This window comes from Oncorhynchus gorbuscha, linkage group LG10, assembly GCF_021184085.1.
Source record: "Oncorhynchus gorbuscha isolate QuinsamMale2020 ecotype Even-year linkage group LG10, OgorEven_v1.0, whole genome shotgun sequence".
Taxonomy (NCBI): Eukaryota; Metazoa; Chordata; class Actinopteri; order Salmoniformes; family Salmonidae; genus Oncorhynchus; species Oncorhynchus gorbuscha.
This window is the reverse complement of record NC_060182.1, coordinates 60,839,020-60,861,690: the sequence shown is the minus strand read 5'-3', so window position 1 is coordinate 60,861,690 and position 22,671 is coordinate 60,839,020. Positions and strand designations below refer to the sequence as shown.

Here is a 22,671-nt window from a genome sequence, read left to right as displayed (position 1 = left end):
CTTTGGATGATTTCTAATTGGTCACTCTCTCGGGTGTTCCTGATGTAGCTTTTAGCTGGGGGTTTGTATGGCTCTTTGGATGATTTCTAATTGGTCACTCTCTCGGGGTGTTCCTGATGTAGCTTTTAGCTGGGGGTTTGTATGGCTCTTTGGATGATTTCTAATTGGTCACTCTCTCGGGGTGTTCCTGATGTAGCTTTTAGCTGGGGGGTTTGTATGGCTCTTTGGATGATTTCTAATTGGTCACTCTCTCGGGGTGTTCCTGATGTAGCTTTTAGCTGGGGGGTTTGTATGGCTCTTTGGATGATTTCTAATTGGTCACTCTCTCGGGTGTTCCTGATGTAGCTTTTAGCTGGGGGTTTGTATGGCTCTTTGGATGATTTCTAATTGGTCACTCTCTCGGGTGTTCCTGATGTAGCTTTTAGCTGGGGGGTTTGTATGGCTCTTTGGATGATTTCTAATTGGTCACTCTCTCGGGGTGTTCCTGATGTAGCTTTTAGCTGGGGGGTTTGTATGGCTCTTTGTTAAGGATGATCCCTGCTTATTCTCTCCTGATTACTGGTATCCTTCAACTGCGATTTCTGGGAACCGGGGAATTTGGGGGGAAATGACTGGAATTGTGCAACCCTAGTGATGGTGTTACTTCCACAACCATCTTACCAGGTCTCTCTAGTGATTTGAGTCTCAAAAGGATGACGCCGGCTCCACCCTGTAGCGACTGCGTCACGTCGTGCCGGTAGTGGCACTAACACACGCCCTCATATGATTGCTTTCGGATAACCGTCAGTTTGTCCACCTATATACAGATGAACTCTCAGGTTTTTATGGAATTTTTTATTAAATTTTACTTTTATTTAACTAGGAAAGTCAGTTAAGAACAAATTCTTATTTTCAATGACGGCCTAGGAACAGTGGGTTTAACTGCCTGTTCAGGGGCAGAACGACAGATTTGTGCCTTGTCAGCTCGGGGATTTGAACTTGCAACCTTTCAGTTACTAGTCCAACACTCTGATTTGATCCAGCTGTGTCTAGCTAATATGACTTGGGGTATATGTGACCGATTGGTGTCGATGCCTATATGCTTTAGCTCTGAAGGCTAACAGTTTTGTGGCACGCGGGAAAACTCTGGTTCGAACTCAGTCAGTCTGAAATGTCTGTCTGTCTGTGGAGGACAATGAGAGAACTAGATATCACCCCCCCTCTCTCTCTCTCTCTCTGCAGAGAACTATACAATGAACAGACCATTTCTAAATCATTACTCTCAGATTGGATTCACGATCATCTCTTCAACTTCCATTTTGATAGGCTTGGCTTTCTTTATTCCCGTCATTCTCTCCCGCCCTCCCCCTTTCTCTCGCCCTCCCTCCCCCCTCTCTCTTTCTCTCTCTGTGATGAGTGGCGTCTGAGAGCCCAGCAGGAGAGCCAGAGATAATCAAAGGGACATCAGAGATGTTTCACCCCCGCGCCCATCCCTCTCTTTCTTTCTCTCCCTCCCTCCAATCCCTCTCTACACCGCCTGTCTGCCTCTCCACCTATCAAGGCATCTTTCTCCTAGGGACATTTTTCTTCCCTTTTTATCTCTCTCTCTCTCTCTCTCTCTTCTCTCTCTCTCTCTCTCTCTCTCACTCTCACTCTCACTCTCTCACTCACTCACTCACTCACTCACTCACTCACTCACTCACACACACTGGTACAAACCAGTGTTCCAGCGGTGTAAATGCTTCTTTCCCCCATTTAAAGGCTACTTACCATTTAAAAGCCTGCTATCCAGGTCCTGTGGAAGAGGCAGAAGAGAGTGAGTCTCCCAGCCCACGGTAAACCTCCCTTAGTGCTGATCAGAGATAGTGATATGGCCAGATACAGTCGGATACAAAACCTCAATCGTTTCCTTCCTTGTCTGAACATATCTTATCGCACGACTATCCTGTTAATGAACTGCGTCGTGGATCAAATAGCTGCGAGCTGTGGGAGTGTAGATGACCAGGGACTGGTTGGTTTCCGTTTCAGAGACAGACGGAGGGAGAAGAAGAGAGAGAGGGAGAACACACACACACAGATACCTAAGTAGAAACATCCACAGTCACACGTTACCATGTCTGTGAGTTATACCAAAGGGTTGCGTCAGGGTGCTGAGATTTACAGATGTGTCCATGTGTGAAGACAATGGGGAAGTACTGTGGATACAGTAAGACAGAGAAAGAGAGGGAGGGAAAGAGCCTATTCTTCATCCACCAATGGGATTTGTTCTCTCCTCTCTCCTGGGCCCCTCACCCCCTTTCATGCGTCCATGGACAGGCCTCTCCCCCCTTCTCTCCTCTCCCCTCGTGTGGGTGTTCAAAGCAGGGTGTCAGGAGCAACGTTTCATCCAGCTGAGAATATAGAACCCTAGTAACCCACCAGAACACACTCCTCTCTCTCTCTCTCTCTCTCTCTCTCTCTCTCTCTCTCTCTCTCTCTCTCTCTCTCTCTCTCTCTCTCTCTCTCTCTCTCTCTCTCTCTCAGTGGCAAAGTTATTGTACTTGCGGAGCGACATTAATATTACAAATACATTCTAATGACAACAAAAGGCTCACTTGGTCGCGGTCGCAGGCACTGATACTGCTTCTCCTCCATTGGGAAAGAGAAATGACTATTGTAGGCCTACACGCACACAGTAGAAGTAACACCCAGTGAGATGTAGAGGCAAAGAGAAGGATGGCTCTCTGCTGTTGTATGCTAATACCGCCACTGGGGAGGACCTGAGAAGGATTGATGTGTCACAACGTAGACAATCTGTTACATGACAGACACTGCAGCTAAACCTGGGTGGATGGAGCCTGGTTTCACTAAGTGGGTTCCATCTATGGTAGACATTTGTTCAAATGCTCAGTTCGTAATATTACTCTTACTAGCCCCGTTTATACCTGGTACTAACATAAGTCCTTGGTTCTGATCTTGTCTACATTATGATTGTGCCCATATTGCTTTGTGGGACGATGGTTGGTTTACTAACACTCATATTCAATCTGAGGATTGTTGAGCACGGTAACTGGGTGGATGTGTAGAAGAAATTGAGAGAAGAAATTGACAACTCATCTCCTCCAATACAATCCTTTATTTACAGCAATCCTTGCGTCACTGTCAGATTCTCAGTCCGTTTCTCTGTTTGAAGTGTTCCTGCTGACAGTTACACACAGACATGGGTCCGGTTCAAGCAGGCACAATTAGGAAGAAACATTGTTGGTCCAACTTTTTTCATTTCCCATTTCAAACTGGTTTATTTCTCCCCCGTTTTGTGCCTTCTGAACACAACCATAGTCTGTCTCTCTGGTCTGTGCATCTGTCTCTCTCAAAACACACACACAAATTAGCCCAGCCAAAGCACCGTAAGGCCTAGCACGGGATGGGACTACGGGTAAATTCCATTTCTATTTCGTCTTTTCAGGAGACGTTTTGGCTGAATACCATTTCAAGATTTGAAGCCTGCTGTTTTGTTCAGTGAGGATTTGTTCCCTTCCCAAAATGGACTAAATTAAGTTGTGTCCAATCCTGCTATCTAAGAGTAGGCTACCTCTCTCACTCCTCTCAGAGACTGTGCAACCAGAGGAATAGATCTCTTTACAACACATCCGACCCCATGACAGCGGAGTGGGACGTTTCCATGGAGACAAACACAGACGTGACCAGGGTGTATTCAGGAAGGTAAGATGTTCAAACTTCGCAGATAGAAATGTAACGAATAGAGCAGACTCGATTCCCTAGCCTTTCAAGACAATCATATTTTTTTTTAATCCACAACACGTTTCTACGCACAGGTTTTGTAATGTTGCAGCCGAATGTGACTCTGGAGAGTACTATCTTCAACAGGCTCCAGGTAGAAGCTGCCCTTAGGAACAGATCTAGGATCAGATTACCTATCCTGAATCATATCTTAACCATTAGGGGACTACTTCTTCCTACCCCCATCAAATCGTGCAATTTCCATCTCAAAGGAGGAAGAAACAAACCAAAATAGCGGAGGAAAAAAATAAAATCTCAAATAAAGACGATAGTGTATATGTTGTAATCTATCTATATATGAAAGCATATGTACATTATTTTGTCTTTTTTTGAATGCATAGTAACTTTGCAGACCAAAAGGTGTGTGGATAATACATTATACAATACAAGCAACTCTCGGTTCCAGCACCTCTCTGTTCCAGCATGCCTCCTGAGTTAAATAAATAAGATACTTCATTCATGACCATGACATAGGGGATAGGTGAAAGGGCAAGGGGCATGACCTCTCACGAAAGGGAGGGAGAGGGAATGATGAGGATGATAATAAAAAAAATATATTTTTTTTTATAAATGCCTTTCAAAACAGCCAAGGACACTACGTCGTTAAATATGATGGTAAGATGAAGAAGAAGCATTTATGTCTGAAAGTTATTTTAGGAAACAAGCTATAAATGTGTATATATATATATGTGTATGTATGTATATACAGTGGCAAAAAAGTATTTAGTCAGCCACCACTTGTGCATGTTCTCCCACTTAAAAAGATGAGAGAGGCCTGTAATTTGTATCATAGGTACACTTCAACTATGACAGACAAAATGAGAAACAAAATCCAGAAAATCACATTGTAGGATTTTTAATGAATTTATTTGCAAATTATGGTGGAAAATAAGTATTTGGTCAATAACAAAAGTTTATCTCAATACTTTGTTATATAACCTTTGTTGGCAATGACAGAGGTCAAATGTTTTCTGTAAGTCTTCACAAGGTTTTCACACACTGTTGCTGGTATTTTGGCCCATTCCTCCATGAAGATCTCCTCTAGAGCAGTGATGTTTTAGGGCTGTTGCTAGGAAACAAAGACTTTCAACTCCCTCCAAAGATTTTCTATGGGGTTGAGATCTGGAGACTGGCTTGGCCACTCCAGGACCTTGAAATGCTTCTTACGAAGCCACTCCTTCGTTGTCCGGGCGGTGTGTTTTGGATCATTGTCATGCTGAAAGACCCAGCCACGTTTCTTCTTCAATGCCCTTGCTGATGGAAGGATGTTTTCACTCAAAATCTCACGATACATGGCCCCATTCATTCTTTCCTTTACACGGATCAATCGTCCTGGTTCCTTTGCAGAAAAACAGCCCCAAAGCATGATGTTTCCACCCCCATGCTTCACAGTAGGTATGGTGTTCTTTGGATGCAACTCCGCATTCTTTGTCCTCCAAACACGACGAGTTGAGTTTTTACCAAAAAGTTATATTTTGGTTTCATCTGACCATATGATATTCTCCCAATCTTCTTCTGGATCATCCAAATGCTCTCTAGCAAACTTCAGACGGGCCTGAACATGTACTGTCTTAAGCAGGGGGACACGACTGGCACTGCAGGATTTGAGTCCATGGTGGCGTAGTGTGTTACTGATGGTAGGCTTTGTTACTTTGATCCCAGCTCTCTGCAGGTCATTCACTAGGTCCCCCCGTGTGGATCTTGTGATCATTTTGACCCCACGGGGTGAGATCTTGCGTGGAGATCCACATCGAGGGAGATTATCAGTGGTCTTGTATGTCTTCCATTTCCTAATAATTGCTCCCACAGTTGATTTCTTCAAACCAAGCTGCTTACCTATTGCTGATTCAGTCTTTTCAGCCTGGTGCAGGTCTACCATTTTGTTTCTGGTGTCCTTTGACAGCTCTTTGGTCTTGGCCATAGTGGAATTTGGAGTGTGACTGTTTGAGGTTATGGACAGGTGTCTTTTATAGGTGCCATTAATACAGGTAACGAGTGGAGGACAGAGGAGCCTCTTGAAGAAGGTACAGGTCTGTGAGAGCCAGAAATCTTGCTTGTTTGTAGGTGACCGAATACTTATTTTCCACCATAATTTGCAAATAAATTCATTAAAAATCCTACAATGTGATTTTCTGGATTTTTTTCTCATCTTGTCTGTCATAGTTGAAGTGTACCTATGATGAAAACTACAGGCCTCTCATCTTTTTAAGTAGGAGAACTTTCACAATTGGTGGCTGACTAAATACTTTTGTGCCCCATTGTATATACACACATTACATATGTGTATATATACACATACATTTGCATATATGTATATATACACACACATACGTATACAGTTGAAGTCGGAAGTTTACATACAACCTAAGCCAAATTCAGTTTTTCACAATTCCTGACATTTAATCCCAGTAAAAATACCCTGTTTTAGGTCAGTTTATTTTAAGAATGTGAAATATCAGAATAATAGTAGAGAGAATGATTTATTTTAGCTTTAATTTCTTTCATGACATTCCCAGTGTGTCAGAAGTTTACATACACTTAATTAGTATTTGGTAGCATTGCCTTTAAATTGTTTAACTTGGGTCAAACGTTTCACGTAGCCTTCCACAAGTTTCCTACAATAAGTTGGGTGAATTTTGTCCCATTCCTCCTGACAGAGCTGGTGTAACTGAGTCAGGTTTGTAGGCCTCCTTGCTCGCACACACTTTTTCAGTTCTGCCCACAAATGTTCTATAGGATTGAGGTCAGGGCTTTGTGATGGCCACTCCTTGACTTTGTTGGCCTTTAGCCATTTTGCCACAACTTTAGAAGTATGCTTGGGGTCATTATCCATTTGGAAGACCCATTTGCGACCAAGCTTTAACTTCCTGACTGATGTCTTGAGATGTTGCTTCAGTAAATCCACCTAATTTTCCTCCCTCATTCAGCCATCTATTTTGTGAATAGCACCAGTCCCTCCTGCAGCAAAGCTGGTGTTCTTCGGCTTACAAGCCTCCCCCCTTTTTCCTCCAAACATAATGATGGTCATTATGGCCAAACAGTTCTATTTTTGTTTCATCAGTCAAGAGGACATTTCTCCAAAAAGTATGATCTTTGTCCCTATGTGCATTTGCAAACTGTAGTCTGGCTTTTTTATGGCGGTTTTGGAGCAGTGGCTTCTTCCTTGCTGAGCGGCCTTTCAGGTTTTGTTGATATAGGACTCGTTTTACAGTGGATATAGATACTTTTGTACCTGTTTCCTCCAGCATCTTCACAAGGTCCTTTGCTGTTGTTCTGGGATTGATTTGCACCTTTCACACCAAAGTACGTCCATCTCTAGGAGACAGAATGCGTCTCCTTCCTGAGAGGTTTGACGGCTGCGTGGTCCCATGGTGTTTATACTTGCGTACTATTGTTTGTACAGATGAACGTGGTACCTTCATGCGATTGGAAATTGGATGAAGCAGACTTGTGGAGGTCTACAATTGTTTTTCTGAGGTCTTGGCTGATGTCTTTAGATTTCCCCATGATGTCAAGCAAAGACGCACTGAGTTTGAAAGTAGGCCTTCAAATACATCCACAGGTACACCTCCAATGTCAATTAGCCTATCAGAAGATTCTAAAGCCATGACATCATTTTCTGGAATTTTCCAAGCTGTTTAAAGGCACAGTCAACTTAGGGTATGTAAACTTCTGTTGGAAAAATGACTTGTGTCATGCACAAAGTAGATGTCCTAACCGACTTGCCAAAATTATAGTTTGTTAACAAGAAATTTGTGCAATGTTTGAAAAACGAGTTAAAATAACTCATACTGTATATATATATATATATGTGTGTGTGTGTGTATGTATGTGTATACAAACATTTAGATCTGAAACTGTCTCAAGCACCAAACTATTATGAAAGTGAATGCACCACGACAGTGGCACCAAGCAGAGTGAATGGGACATTTTCCTCTACACTCATATTTAAACTCAGATGTCCCCCATTTTTTTAGACCTGTAGAATAGAGCAGTGTCCCTTTAACCCATTAATCACATGGTCACACCCATCCCCTTCTATGGTCGTTATTATGATGTTCCCCTAATGATAACATTTTATTTTAGCCTTTGTTCATCCCTCCATCTCCCCTCCTTTCTAGCTGATGTCTCTCTGCACCTCTTGATCATCGTTAGGGGACGTGTGGCTGGTGGGTGTGTGTTAGGCCTGAACCCCCGACTGAATACTTCAGTTACCATAGCCTGAGGGATGACAATGAAATCAATGGGCCATAAGATAAACCACCACCACCACCTCCCTTCCCTGGGTCTTGTCCGTCCTTATACATCATTTCCTATCCCCTAAAGCACTCTGTGTGGTGTCACTGTCTTCAGATAATTTTTTAAAAGAGGTATAGAAAACACGTAGCAGTTCCTAAAGTTGAATCCTAACTAGTGCAGAACAATACAAGCCACTGAGAACAGCTAGTCAGGGGAGGAAACACCGAGTAAAACGGAGCTGTGGTTTTTAATTTCCACAACTTATTTCTTCTTTTTACTTTTGAGATCTCTTCTTTTTTTCAGCTAGCACCATCTGTACACAAATACAGGAGCAATGGTTCCGATTTCGAAGTGTTTGCAAGGCACTTGTCTTTCACACACAAGGTTGGTTTTCTTTTCTTTTCTGTCGTTCTTTTCTCTTTTTTTCCCTACGTGTCTATAGCCGTCTGTCAGCCAGTCCTTATTCAAAGCAAGCACAACTTTATTTACAAACTTCATCTCCAACAACTCCACAGTAAAAGTGCTCTTCCTGTCAGGTGGGAGATATACTCCTCATTTAAAAATGTTAAAAAACACCCTCTCTTCCTCCTCTTCATTCTCTTCTTCATCCTTCTCCTCTCCCTCCCTCCCGCCCTCGCTCGCTCCCTGTCCCGCTGCTTAAAAAAATATTCATCTTTAGTGTCTGCCTTTGTTCTTCTGCACCTCCTCAAGGAAATCCCTCCCTCCGCTCCATCCCTCTCTCTGCTGTTGTATCCAAGCTGCTCCTAGTCCTTTGGGTCCTAACGGTCCTAGCGGAGGTGTGGTCCGTCCGTGGGTCTACCTGCGGCAGCAGGTCACGTCGAAGCAGGTGACCATCATGAGGTGAGCCTTGCAGAAGTTGACCCTGGTCTCCAGTCTGTCTGTCATCACCTCTAGAGCCTCCAGGTACTCCAGAGAGTCCACCTCAAACGTCTGCTGCAGGTCAACTATGGGGAGAGAGACAGGGACAGAGAGACGGACAGAGACAGAAAGAAGGACATTTGACATTTGTTTATACCTGGTGCTAGTGTAACAGTATAACTTTAGACCGTCCCCTCGCCCATATCCGGGCGCGAACCAGAGACCTTCTGCACACATCAACAACAGTCACCCACGAAGCATCGTTACCCATCGCTCCACAAAAGCCGCGGCCCTAAGCTAGCCGTTTCACATCCGTTACACTAGCATGCATATTTGATCTGATCCACATTGTAGCCGCATCTTTGTATAAGAAGAAAATGGAACCTTTATTTGAACAGGGAGGACATATTGAAACCTAGGTCTTTTTTAAATGTGCCCTGATTAATACAATATGAAAATAATAAAAAATAATAATAATAATATGTATATATATATATATATATATATATATATATATATATATATGTGTGTGTGTGTGTGTGTGTGTGTGTGTGTGTGTGTGTGTGTGTGTGTGTGTGTGTGTGTGTGTGTGTGTGTGTGTGTGTGTGTGTGTGTGTGTGTGTATGTACAGTGGGGCAAAAATGTATTTAGTCAGCCACCAATTGTGCAAGTTCTCCCACTTAAAAAGATGAGAGAGGCCTGTTATTTTCATCATATCTACACTTCAACTATGACAGACAAGATGAGAAGAACAAATCCAGAAAATCACATTGTAGGATTTTTAATGAATTGATTTGCAAATTATGGCGCAACAGCCCCTCTTCAACTTCAGGAGGCTGAAGATATTTGGCTTGAATACAGACTTGACATCATTGGCCACTTTAATAAATGGATAACTAGTCACTTTAATAATGCTACATTAATAATGTTTACATATCTTGCATTACTTATCTCATATGTATATACTGTATTTTATACCATCTATTGCATCTTGCCTATGCCGCTCTGTCATTGCTTATCCATATATGTATATATTATTATTCCATTCCTTACTTAGATTTGTGTTTATTATGTAGTTGTTGTGGAATTGTTAGATATTGCTGCACTGTCGGAACTAGAAGCACATGCATTTCGCTACATTTTATGTGACCAATAAAATGTGATTTGATTTAATTTGAAGAAAAACGGACTATAATTTCTATCTCACGTTTCCCCTATCAGCATCCAACCCAATATCATTCTGAATAGGCTAGACGTTCTTTCAAAGCGATAGTCCTCTGAAATATAATGGTGATTGATGCATCAGTGATGCATTTTTTTTCCGTAATGGGGCAAGTGTCTGAATTAATTTGTTGTGGCAGAGAGGAGAAAGTAGAGCCCTTCAGAATTGAGCCAGTTTCCCATTACAACCCGAAAGAGTGGTTACATAATAATCAGATTTAGCCTTTCTGATTTGTCTTACACAATGATTCCTCAGTTGCTTAAAAGCTTGCCAGTCCCAGACCTAAGCCTGTGTTCCTGGCCTTGACTCAAGTATCTTCTCTTATGAATGACTTCTGAAAATTCCATAGTGTACCAGGCATTCAATCTACCTTTAACCTTTCATTTTTTGAAGGGCACACGATTATCCACAATAGTGTTGAAGACTCAAAGCTAAATCAACTTCAGGGATAACTGAAATACAATCAAGGTCACTAAAATAAAGCCTGTTCATTAAAGTTTTTAAAGTTCCTCTTTGTGATGACTCCAGGCTTAGATTTTTCTATTCTCACATCTGTAACCCGAACAACTGCGCAATGGGCACTAATGTCTTGGGTGAAGGCAACAGTAGGAACATATTTGTTAAAATAAGCACAATTAGAGTTGACTGAGGGATCTTTAGGGTTGGGCCGTGTAGGCTTAGTCACCAGCTGGGTTAGGTTTAGATCATTACACATCTTTTAGATTGTCTGAAGCTTGCATTTCCCAATCATAATTTAAGTCACCCAGGATAATAACTTCTGATTTTGTAAAAGAAGACAACAAACTAGTTAACTTTTCGAGTGCAAAAAGTCTTGAAGATATTAACAACAACAAAAATTGTCAAGGGGAAAAAAATGGCCACTCCACCACCTCTACCATGTCTGTCAACTCCAAACACATTATAACCCTCAATATTAATATCAGAGTCCAGAATGTCCCCAGAGATCCAAGTTTCAGTCAATACCAGAATGTCCGGATTCGTCTGCATAGCCCAGATCTTGATGTAATCCAGTTTAGGAAGTAAGCTCCTAAGGTTCAGATGTATCAACCCAAGTCCTGTACGATTTTTAACGTCACATGGAAACTCAAACAATCTACATTAAATAGGCGGTTGCATAGAACTGCACCATTTGGTCGGTCTATCCCTATTAGTATGAATAGAAATTGGAATTACTTTTCCAAGGTTAGCACCACAGGGCCTGAGGCCGCAGCCAATGTCAATATGAGGAACTCAGAGTAACCAATGATGAAATGCTATAAACGGACTTACATGGGATTTGGTTGCTATCGCGCAAAAGCCCAGGCCCTGATATGAAAACTAAGGGGTATTCAAGTTTGTGGAATTCCCATTTGAACCAAAAGCACTGGGTGAGTAGACCACAGTTGGCTTCTGTTTTGAGCTAACAATAGCAGATCTAAGAGTGGAGTTCAAATGAATGGGTACAGGATTACAGCTGACAATGCCCCTGGAAGTATAGACAGCAGTACGGCAATAACACATAGAAAGGATGAGAGGTATTACCTGAGCGGGGCTTGGTCTGTCTGAGTCAATATCTTAATGCTGCCTTGAAATGTGAGGAGAGGATCCAGGCTCCTAGATCTACAGTGCATGTGGAAAGTATTCCGACCTCTTTCATTCTTTCACATTTTGTTACGTTACAGCCTTACTCTAAACTGTATTCAATCATTTTTTCCCCTCGTCAATCTACACACAATACTCCACTGACAAAGCGTAAAAAAAACGAAACAGAAATACCTTATTTACCTTATTTAGACCCTTTGCTCAGGTGCATCCTGTTTCCATTGATCATCCTTGATGTTTCTACAACTTGATTGGAATCCACCTGTGGTAAATTCAATTGATTGGATACCTATATAAAGGTCCCACAGCTGACAGTGCATGTCAGAGCAAAAACCAAGCCATGAGGTTGAAGGAATTGTCCGTAGTGCTCAGAGACAGGATTGTGCAAGGCACAGATCTGGGGAAGGGTACCAAAACAATTCTGAAGCATTGAAGGTCCCCAAGAACACAGTGGACTCCATCATTCTTGAATGGAAGAAGTTTGGAACCACCAAGATTCTTCCTAGAGCTGGCTGCCTTGCCAAACTGAGCAATCGGGGGAGAGGGCCTTGGTCAGGGAGGTGACCAAGAACATGCGGGTCACTCTGGCAGAGCTCCAGAGTTCCTCTATGGAGATGGGAGAACCTTCCAGAAGTAAAACCATCTCTGCAGCACTCCACCAATCAGGCCTTTATGGTAGAGTGGCTTGCCAGAAGCCACCCCTCAGTAAAAGGCACATCAAAGTCCACTTGGAGTTTGCCAAAAGGTACCTAAATGACTCTCAGACCATGAGAAACAAGATTCTCTGGTCTGATGAAACCAAGAAGGAACTCTTTGGCCAGAATGCCAAGTGTCACTTCTGAAGGAAACCTGGCACCATCCCTACGGTGAAGCATGGGGGTGGCAGCATCATGCTGTCGGGATGTTTTTCAGCTGCAGGGACTGATAAACTATTCAGGATCGAGGGAAAGATGAACGGAGCAAAGTACAGAGAGATCCTTGATGAAAACCTGCTCCAGAGCGCTCAGGACCTCAGATTGGGGCGAATGAACAGGACAACAACCCTAAGCACATAACCAAGTCTCTGAATGTCCTTGAGTGGCCCAGCCAGAGCCTGGACTTGAACCCAATAGAAACATCTCTGAGAGACCTGGGAAAAGCTGTGCAGTGAACCTCCCCATCCAACCTGACAGAACTTGAGAGGATCTGCAGCTTGTAGCGTCATAAGAAGACTCAAGGCTGTAATCGCTGCGAAAAGGTGCTTCAACAAAGTACTGTGTGTAGATTGATGAGGGAAAGAAAATATTTCACCTATTTTAGAACGAGGCTGTAACGTAGCAAAATGAGCAGAAGGGACGGGGTCTGAATACTTTCCGAATGCACTGAACCAATATTGCGTGCCACTTCTTCTGTTGACAAATATCACCAGCAGCTGTGAGTGTAATCCAACTCTGCCATATGTGCCTTTATGAGTTTATTAGACGGATCAATATCAGCTGGTATGTCAGCTATGAGATGTACTCATGTGTTATATGATGCTCCGTCTGACAGGTCTGAGCAATGGAACAGAGATTTGATATTGGAGACAAGGGGGAGATTGTGTGTGTGTGTGTGTGTGTGTGTGTGTGTGTGTGTGTGTGTGTGTGTGTGTGTGTGTGTGTGTGTGTGTGTGTGTGTGTGTGTGTGTGTGTGTGTGTGTGTGTGTGTGTGTGCGTGTGCGTGCGTGCGTTTGTACCACAGCTATATTATAGCGAGGTAGGGGCTTTGACTGTGTAGCCAGACAGAAGGTATTATCAACAAGATTACTGTAGGTGTCAAGGTTTTGTGTGTGACTGCAGTACAAGTATCACACACACACACTCGCATAAACTTACATTCAGTGGTCCATTTCTCTGGCTCCAGCATCAGGTGCTGCTTGGTCTGCTCCAGCTCTTTCTTCAGCCAGTCGTACTTGGCTCGGACCTCGGAGATCCGCTGCTGCCTGTGCTCCAAGGTCTTCAGCTTAGCACTGAGATAAACCACCTCCTGATGGAGACACAGAGAGAGAGGAGGGGGGAGAGAAAGACAAAGAAGAGAGGGAGAGATTGAAAAGGAGAGCGAGATGTCGGGTGATTTTAAAGAAAGAAAGGAAGAAAGAAAGAAAGAAAAGGTGAGAGAGAAAGAAAGAAAAATTGAAAAAAGAGTGAGAGGGATTGAGGGACGAGAGGGGTAAGAGGGAGAGCGAGAGACATTGAGTTGAGTGCGTCTCAGGCGTTTAGCCAGACTGTGGGTCTGGAAAGAGAGTGTTGTGAGAGGATAGGAGTGCCATGTTGGCAAGGTAGATAAATAAAGTCCACAGGAAAGGCCTGGCACCAAGTCCACGTCAGTCCTTAAATCAACTACTTCTAGATCTACTACTAGGAAACTATTTAACAGCAAGAAGAGGATGAGGTTGTTGAACCTTCCTGTGTTTTGAGGCCGTGATTCAATCTGGTCACGCGTTATAAGCAATGCAGCTTTTAAAGGTAATGTTTCATTCGCCTTCATGGTAAACGCTGCATGTGTCTGCTCAGTTGGAAATGGCCTTTAAAAGACACACAGCATAAGATCTGCGATCAGATTTAATCCGGACCTACATTTTTCTGAAATGTTTCTTTCCTCCTCCACCAACATCTTCATCTCGCTCATCATCCTTCTCACTCTCTCTCTCTCTCTCTCTCTCTCTCTCTCTCTCTCTCTCTCTCTCTCTCTCTCTCTCTCTCTCTCTCTCTCTCTCTCTCTCTCTCTCCCCTTTGTGTGTTCCCTTTCTCTCTCCCTCTCCTCCACCTTTCTCTCACCATCCATCTTTACCATATCCAGCCAAATCAAACTTTATTTATTTGTCACATGTGCCGAATACAACAAGTGTAGACTTTACTGTGAAATGCTTACTTACAAGCCCTTAACCAACAGTGCAGTTCAAAAAGAGTTAAGAAAATATTTACCAAAACAAACTAAAGTTTTAAAAAATAAATGTTTTGTAAAAACGAACACAATAACGAGGCTATATACTGGGGGTACCGGTACCGAGTCAGTGTGCGGGGGTACAGGCTAGTTGAGGTAATTTGCACATGTAGGTAGGGATGAAGTGACTATGCATAGATAATAGACAGCAAGTAGCAGCAGTGTACAAAACAAATGGAGTGGGGTCAATCTAATAGTCCGGTGGCCATTTGATGAATTGTTCAGCAGTCTTATGGCTTGGGGGTAGAAGCTGTTAAGGAGCCTTTTGGTGCTAGACTTTGCGCTCTGGTAACGCTTGCCCCAGACTTGTCACCCAGTCTATAACTTGAGTGACTGGAGTCTCTGCCAATTTTATGGTCCTTCCTCTGACACCGCCTATAATATAGGTCCTGGTTGGCAGGAAGCTTGACCCAAGTGATGCACTGGGCCATACGCATTACCCTCTGTAGCGCCTTACGGTCAGATGCCGAGCAGTTGCCATACCAGGCGGTGATGCAACCGGTCAGGATGCTCTCGATGGTGCAGCTGTAGAACTTTTTGAGGATCTGGGGACCCATGCCAAATCTTTTCAGTCTCCTGAGGGGGAAAGGTTTTCGTCATGCCCTCTTCACGACTGTCTTGGTGTGATTGGACCATGATAGTTCGTTGGTGATGTGGACACCAAGAAACTTGAAACTCTCAACCCGCTCCACTACAGCCCCGTCGTTGTTAATGGGGGCCTGTTCGGCCCGTCTTTTCCTGTAGTCCACGATCAGCTCCTTTGTCTTGTTCACATTGAGGGAGAGGTTGGAGTTGTGTTTGGACACGCAGTCGTGGGTGAACAGGGAGTACAGGAGTGGACTATGTACACACTCCTGAGGGACCCCAGTGTTGAGGATCAGCATGGCAGACGTGTTGTTCCTTACCCTTACCACCTGGGGTGGTCCATCAGAAAGTCCAGGATCCAGTTGCAGAGGGAGGTATTTAGTCTCAGGGTCCTTAGCTTAGTGACGAGCTTCATGGGCACTATGGTATTGAACGCTGAGCTGTAGTCAATGAACGGCATTCTCACGTAAGTTTTCCTTTTGTCCAGGTGGGAAAGAGCAGTGGCGATTGAGATTGCATCATCTGTGCATCTGTTGGGCCGGTATGCGAATTGGAGTGGGTCTAGGGTATCCGGGAGTATGTGAACCATGACCAGCCTTTCAAAACACTTCATGGCTACCGATGTGAGTGCCACGGGGTGGTAATAATTTAGGCACAGGGCACAGGGACTATGGTGGTTTGCTTGAAACACATAGGTATTACAGACTCATTGAGGGTGAGGTTGAAAGTGTCAGTGAAGAGACTTGCCAGTTGGTCCGTGCTTGCTTTGAATACACGTCCTGGTAATCCATCTCGCCCCGCTGCTTTGTGAATGTTGACCTGTTTAAAGATCTTGCTCACATCGATTACCGAGAGCATTGTCATATGCAGTCATCCAGAACAGCTGGTGCTCTCGTGCATGCCTTAGAGTTGCTTGCCTCGAAGTGAGCATGAAGGCATTTAGCTTGTCTGGTAGGCTCGCGTCACTGGGCAGCTCGCGTCTGGGTTTCCCTTTGTAGTCTGTAATAGTTTTCAAGCCCTGCCACATCCGACAAGCATCAGAGCCAGTGTAGTAGGATTCAATTAAAATCATGTATTGATGCTTTGCTTGTTTGATGGTTCGTCTGATGGCATAGCGGGATTTCTCATAAGTGTACGGATTAGTGTCCTGCTCCTTGAAAGTGGCAGCTCTAGCATTTAGCTCGATGCAGATGTTGCCTGTAATCCATGGCTTCTGGTTGGGATATGTAGGTACGGTCACTGTGGGGACGACGTCGTCGATGCACTTATTGATGAAGCCGATGACTGAAGTGGTATACTCTTCACTGACATTGGATGAATCCCAGAACATATTCCAGTCTGCAAGCAAAACAGTCCTGTAGCATAGCATCTGCGTCATCTGACCACTTCAGTATTGAGCGAGTCACTGGTACTTCCTGCTTTAGTTAATCAGGAGGATAGAATTATGATCAGATTTGCCAAATGGAGGGTGGGGGAGAGCTTTGTATGCATCTCTATGTGTGGAGTAAAGGTGGTCTGTTTTTTTTTCTCTGGTTACACATATGACATGCTGGTAAAAATATGGTAAAACTGATTTAAGTTTGCCGGCATTAAAGTCCCCAGCCACTAGGAGTGCCGCTTCTGGATGAGCATTTTCTTAGTGCCAGCATCGGTCTGTGGTGGTAAATAGACGGCTACGAATAATATAGATGAGAACTCCCTTGCTAAATAGTGTGGTCTACAGCTTATCATAAGGTACTCTACCTCAGGCAAGCAATACCTCGAAACTTCTTTAATATTAGACATTGAGCACCAGCTGTTATTGACAAAGAGACACACACCCCCACCCCTCGTCTTACCAGACGTAGCACCTCTGTTCTGCCGGTGCATGGAAAATCCAGCCAGCTCTATATTATCTGTGTCATCGTTCAGCCACGACTCGGTGAAACATATTACAGTTCTTAATGTCCCGTTGGTAGGATAATCGTAATCGTAGGTCATCAATTTAATTTTCCAATGATTCCATGTTAGCAAGTAGAATGGAAGGCAGTGGGAGTTTACTCGCTCGCCTACGGATTCTCAGAAGGCAGCCCGATCTGTCGTCTTTTCTTCACGCAAAGGACTTGGATTTGGGCCTGTTCCCGGGAGAGCATTATATCCTTCTTTCCGGATTCCTTACAATAAAAAGCTTCTTCCAGTCTGTGGTGAGTAATTCCAGTTCTGATGTCTAGAAGTTATTTTCAGTGATAAGAGACGGTAGAAGCAACATTATGTACAAAATAAGTAAAAATATAAAGTTAAACAACGCAAAAAAACTAACAAAATAGCACAATTGTTCGGGTGCATGTAAAACGTCAGACATCCCGCCATCTTAACTCTTCGGCGCCATCCCTCTCTCTCACCTTGTTTCCTTTCTCTCTCCTCCTCTGCAGGCGCTCCACGTCGTCTATCTTGTAGACCTTTATCTCGAAGGGTTCTGTGGTTCCCCTGGGGGCGGGGCTTAGCGGGCCGTCTACCCAGCGTACACTGGAGCTGATGGCGGGCTTCCTGATCAGAGAGGACGAGTCCAGGGTCAGGCTGGGAATCAGACGACGACGCTGGGTACCTGGACACACACACACATACAGAGAAAGACACACACACACACACACACACACACACACACACACACACACACACACACACACACACACACACACACACACACACACACACACACACACACACACACACACACACACACACACACACACACACACACACACACACACAGCAAAAGACACAGACGCATGCACGCACACAGTTAATGGGGACACCGGGAGAGGAATACTTTTTGGTATTGTTGTTCCCATTTCAATTTCCATTGTTGCCAAAGCAACAATGTTGAACAATTCAACATTGAAAAACATATATCACAATGAAGGAAAACTAATATTTTGGTATTAGTTTCATTAGACCATTGTTGACATAGTTCCAAAATGTTTGGCTTGTCAGCAATCATGTTTTCAAGATATGTAACCAGTGGTGTAGTGGAGGCTATACGCAGGTATACACCGTATACCCACTTTCATTGGGCATTGTGTATACTCACTTCTTAACCCCTACTTATACTTCTGATCGTGGACTTCAAGAAACAGCAGAGTGAGCACCCCCCTATCCACATCGACAGGACAGCAGTGGTGAAGGCGGAAAGCTTCAAGTTCCTCGGCGTACACATCACTGACAAACTGAAACGGTCCACTCACACAGACAGTGTGGTGAAGAAGGTGCAACAGCACCTCTACAACCTCCGGAAGCTGAAGAAATTTGGCTTGACACCTAAAACCCTCACAAACTTTTACAGATGCACAATTGAGAGCATCCTGTCGGGCTGTGTCACCGCATGGTACGGCAACTGCACCGCCCGCAATTGCAGGGCTCTCCAGAGGGTGGTGTAGTCTGCCCAACACATCACCAGGGGGCAAATTACCTACTCTCCAGGACACCTACAGCACCCGATGTCACAGGAAGGCCAAAAAGATCATCAAGGACAACAACCACCCGAGCCACTACCTGTTCACCCCGCTATCATCCAGAAGGCCATCTCGAATCCCACCGTACCTTCGTCGCTGTGCAATCTGGTTTCCGAGCCGGTCACGGGTGCACCTCAGCCACGCTCAAGGTACTAAACGATATCATAACCGCCATCGATAAAAGACAGTACTGTGCAGCCATCTTCATTGACCTGGCCAAGGCTTTCGACTCTCAATCACCGTATTCTTATCGGCAGACTCAGTAGCCTCGGTTTTTCTAATGACTGCCTTGCCTGGTTCACCAACTACTTTGCAGACAGAGTTCAGTGTGTCAAATCGGAGGGCATGCTGTCCGGTCCTTTGGCAGTCTCTATGGGGGTGCCACGGGGTTCAATTCTCGGGCCGTGTCTTTTCTCTGTATATATTCAATGATGTTCCTTGCATTAGCGTAGCCTCTTCTGTAGCCTGTCAACTATGTGTCTGTCTATCCCTGTTCTCTCCTCTCTGCACAGACCATACAAACGCTCCACACCGCGTGGCCGCTGCCACCCTAATCTGGTGATCCCAGCGCGCACGACCCACGTGGAGTTCCAGGTCTCCGGTAGCCTCTGGAACTGCCGATCTGCAGCCAACAAGGCAGAGTTCATCTCAGCCTATGCCTCCCTCCAGTCCCTCGACTTCTTGGCACTGACAGAAACATGGATCACCACAGATAACACTGCTACTCCTACTGCTCTCTCTTCGTCCGCCCACGTGTTCTCGCACACCCCGAGAGCTTCTGGTCAGCGGGGTGGTGGCATCGGGATCCTTATCTCTCCCAAGTGGTCATTCTCTCTTTCTCCCCTTACCCATCTGTCTATCGCCTCCTTTGAATTTCATGCTGTCACAGTTACCAGCCCTTTCAAGCTTAACATCCTTATCATTTATCGCCCTCCAGGTCCCCTCGGAGAGTTCATCAATGAGCTTGATGCCTTGATAAGCTCCTTTCCTGAGGATGGCTCACCTCTCACAGTTCTGGGCGACTTTAACCTCCCCACGTCTACCTTTGACTCATTCCTCTCTGCCTCCTTCTTTCCACTCCTCTCCTCTTTTGACCTCACCCTCTCACCTTCCCCCTACTCACAAGGCAGGCAATACGCTCGACCTCATCTTTACTAGATGCTGTTTTTCCACTAACCTCATTGCAACTCCCCTCCAAGTCTCCGACCACTACCTTGTATCCTTTTCCCTCTCGCTCTCATCCAACACTTCCCACACTGCCCCTACTCGGATGGTATCGCGCCGTCCCAACCTTCGCTCTCTCTCCCCCGCTACTCTCTCCTCTTCCATCCTATCATCTCTTCCCTCTGCTCAAACCTTCTCCAACCTATCTCCTGATTCTGCCTCCTCAACCCTCCTCTCCTCCCTTTCTGCATCCTTTGACTCTCTATGTCCCCTATCTTCCAGGCCGGCTCGGTCCTCCCCTCCCGCTCCGTGGCTTGACGACTCATTGCGAGCTCACAGAACAGGGCTCCGGGCAGCCGAGCGGAAATGGAGGAAAACTCGCCTCCCTGCGGACCTGGCATCCTTTCACTCCCTCCTCTCTACATTTTCCTCCTCTGTCTCTGCTGCTAAAGCCACTTTCTACCACTCTAAATTCCAAGCATCTGCCTCTAACCCTAGGAAGCTCTTTGCCACCTTCTCCTCCCTCCTGAATCCTCCTCCCCCTCCCCCTCCTCCCTCTCTGCAGATGACTTCGTCAACCATTTTGAAAAGAAGGTCGACGACATCCGATCCTCGTTTGCTAAGTCAAACGACACCGCTGGTTCTGCTCACAGTGCCCTACCCTGTGCTCTGACCTCTTTCTCCCCTCTCTCTCCAGATGAAATCTCGCGTCTTGTGACGGCCGGCCGCCCAACAACCTGCCCGCTTGACCCTATCCCCTCCTCTCTTCTCCAGACCATTTCCGGAGACCTTCTCCCTTACCTCACCTCGCTCATCAACTTATCCCTGACCGCTGGCTACGTCCCTTCCGTCTTCAAGAGAGCGAGAGTTGCACCCCTTCTGAAAAAACCTACACTCGATCCCTCCGATGTCAACAACTACAGACCAGTATCCCTTCTTTCTTTTCTCTCCAAAACTCTTGAACGTGCCGTCCTTGGTCAGCTCTCCCGCTATCTCTCTCAGAATGACCTTCTTGATCCAAATCAGTCAGGTTTCAAGACTAGTCATTCAACTGAGACTGCTCTTCTCTGTATCACGGAGGCGCTCCGCACCGCTAAAGCTAACTCTCTCTCCTCTGCTCTCATCCTTCTAGACCTATCGGCTGCCTTCGATACTGTGAACCATCAGATCCTCCTCTCCACCCTCTCCGAGTTGGGCATCTCCGGCGTGGCCCACGCTTGGATTGCGTCCTACCTGACAGGTCGCTCCTACCAGGTGGCGTGGCGAGAATCTGTCTCCTCACCATGCGCTCTCACCACTGGTGTCCCCCAGGGCTCTGTTCTAGGCCCTCTCCTATTCTCGCTATACACCAAGTCACTTGGCTCTGTCATAACCTCACATGGTCTCTCCTATCATTGCTATGCAGACGACACACAATTAATCTTCTCTTTTCCCCCTTCTGATGACCAGGTGGCGAATCGCATCTCTGCATGTCTGGCAGACATATCAGTGTGGATGACGGATCACCACCTCAAGCTGAACTTCGGCAAGACGGAGCTGCTCTTCCTCCCGGGGAAGGACTGCCCGTTCCATGATCTCGCCATCACGGTTGACAACTCCATTGTGTCCTCCTCCCAGAGCGCTAAGAACCTTGGCGTGATCCTGGACAACACCCTGTCGTTCTCAACTAACATCAAGGCGGTGGCCCGTTCCTGTAGGTTCATGCTCTACAACATCCGCAGAGTACGACCTTGCCTCACACAGGAAGCGGCACAGGTCCTAATCCAGGCACTTGTCATCTCCCGTCTGGATTACTGCAACTCGCTGTTGGCTGGGCTCCCTGCCTGTGCCATTAAACCCCTACAACTCATCCAGAACGCCGCAGCCCGTCTGGTGTTCAACCTTCCCAAGTTCTCTCACGTCACCCCGCTCCTCCACTCTCTCCACTGGCTTCCAGTTGAAGCTCGCATCCGCTACAAGACCATGGTGCTTGCCTACGGAGCTGTGAGGGGAACGGCACCTCAGTACCTCCAGGCTCTGATCAGGCCCTACACCCAAATAAGGGCACTGCGTTCATCCACCTCTGGCCTGCTCGCCTCCCTACCACTGAGGAAGTACAGTTCCCGCTCAGCCCAGTCAAAACTGTTCGCTGCTCTGGCTCCCCAATGGTGGAACAAACTCCCTCACGACGCCAGGACAGCGGAATCAATCACCACCTTCCGGAGACACCTGAAACCCCACCTCTTTAAGGAATACCTAGGATAGGATAAAGTAATCCTTCTCACCCCCCCCCCCTTAAAATATGTAGATGCACTATTGTAAAGTGGCTGTTCCACTGGATGTCATAAGGTGAATGCACCAATTTGTAAGTCGCTCTGGATAAGAGCGTCTGCTAAATGACTTAAATGTAAATGTAATGTAATGTTGCTCTTGCTGCGGGCGATTCCCTGATCCACCTCTACGCAGACGACACCATTCTGTATACTTCTGGCCCTTCCTTGGACACTGTGCTATCTAACCTCCAAACGAGCTTCAATGCCATACAACACTCCTTCCGTGGCCTCCAACTGCTCTTAAACGCTAGTAAAACCAAATGCATAAAACCAAATGCACTGCCTGCACCCGCACGCCCAACTAGCATCACCACCCTGGATGATTCCGACCTAGAATATGTGGACATCTATAAGTACCTAAACTCTCTTTCCAGACTCATATCAAACATCTCCAATCTAAAATCGAATCTAGAGTCGGCTTTCTTTTGCAACAAAGCCTCCTTCACTCACGCCGCCA

The 22,671-nt window shown here is 45.5% G+C and overlaps 1 protein-coding gene across 2 annotated transcripts in view; it reads right to left on the bottom strand.

The window, feature by feature from the left end:
* Window positions 1-7,575: 7,575 nt before the first annotated feature.
* LOC124046313 (kinesin-like protein KIF26B) overlaps window positions 7,576-22,671 on the bottom strand; it is a 199,668-nt gene continuing 184,572 nt past the window's right edge. For both annotated transcript variants that reach the window (XM_046366546.1, XM_046366548.1), the window contains exons 17-19: window positions 17,629-17,831; window positions 13,555-13,705; window positions 7,576-8,963 (exon numbers count right to left, since the gene is read on the bottom strand). In XM_046366546.1, the coding sequence (XP_046222502.1) occupies window positions 8,815-8,963; window positions 13,555-13,705; window positions 17,629-17,831 (503 nt within the window). In that variant the 3' untranslated portion in view covers window positions 7,576-8,814. The remainder of the gene's footprint in view (window positions 8,964-13,554; window positions 13,706-17,628; window positions 17,832-22,671) is intronic.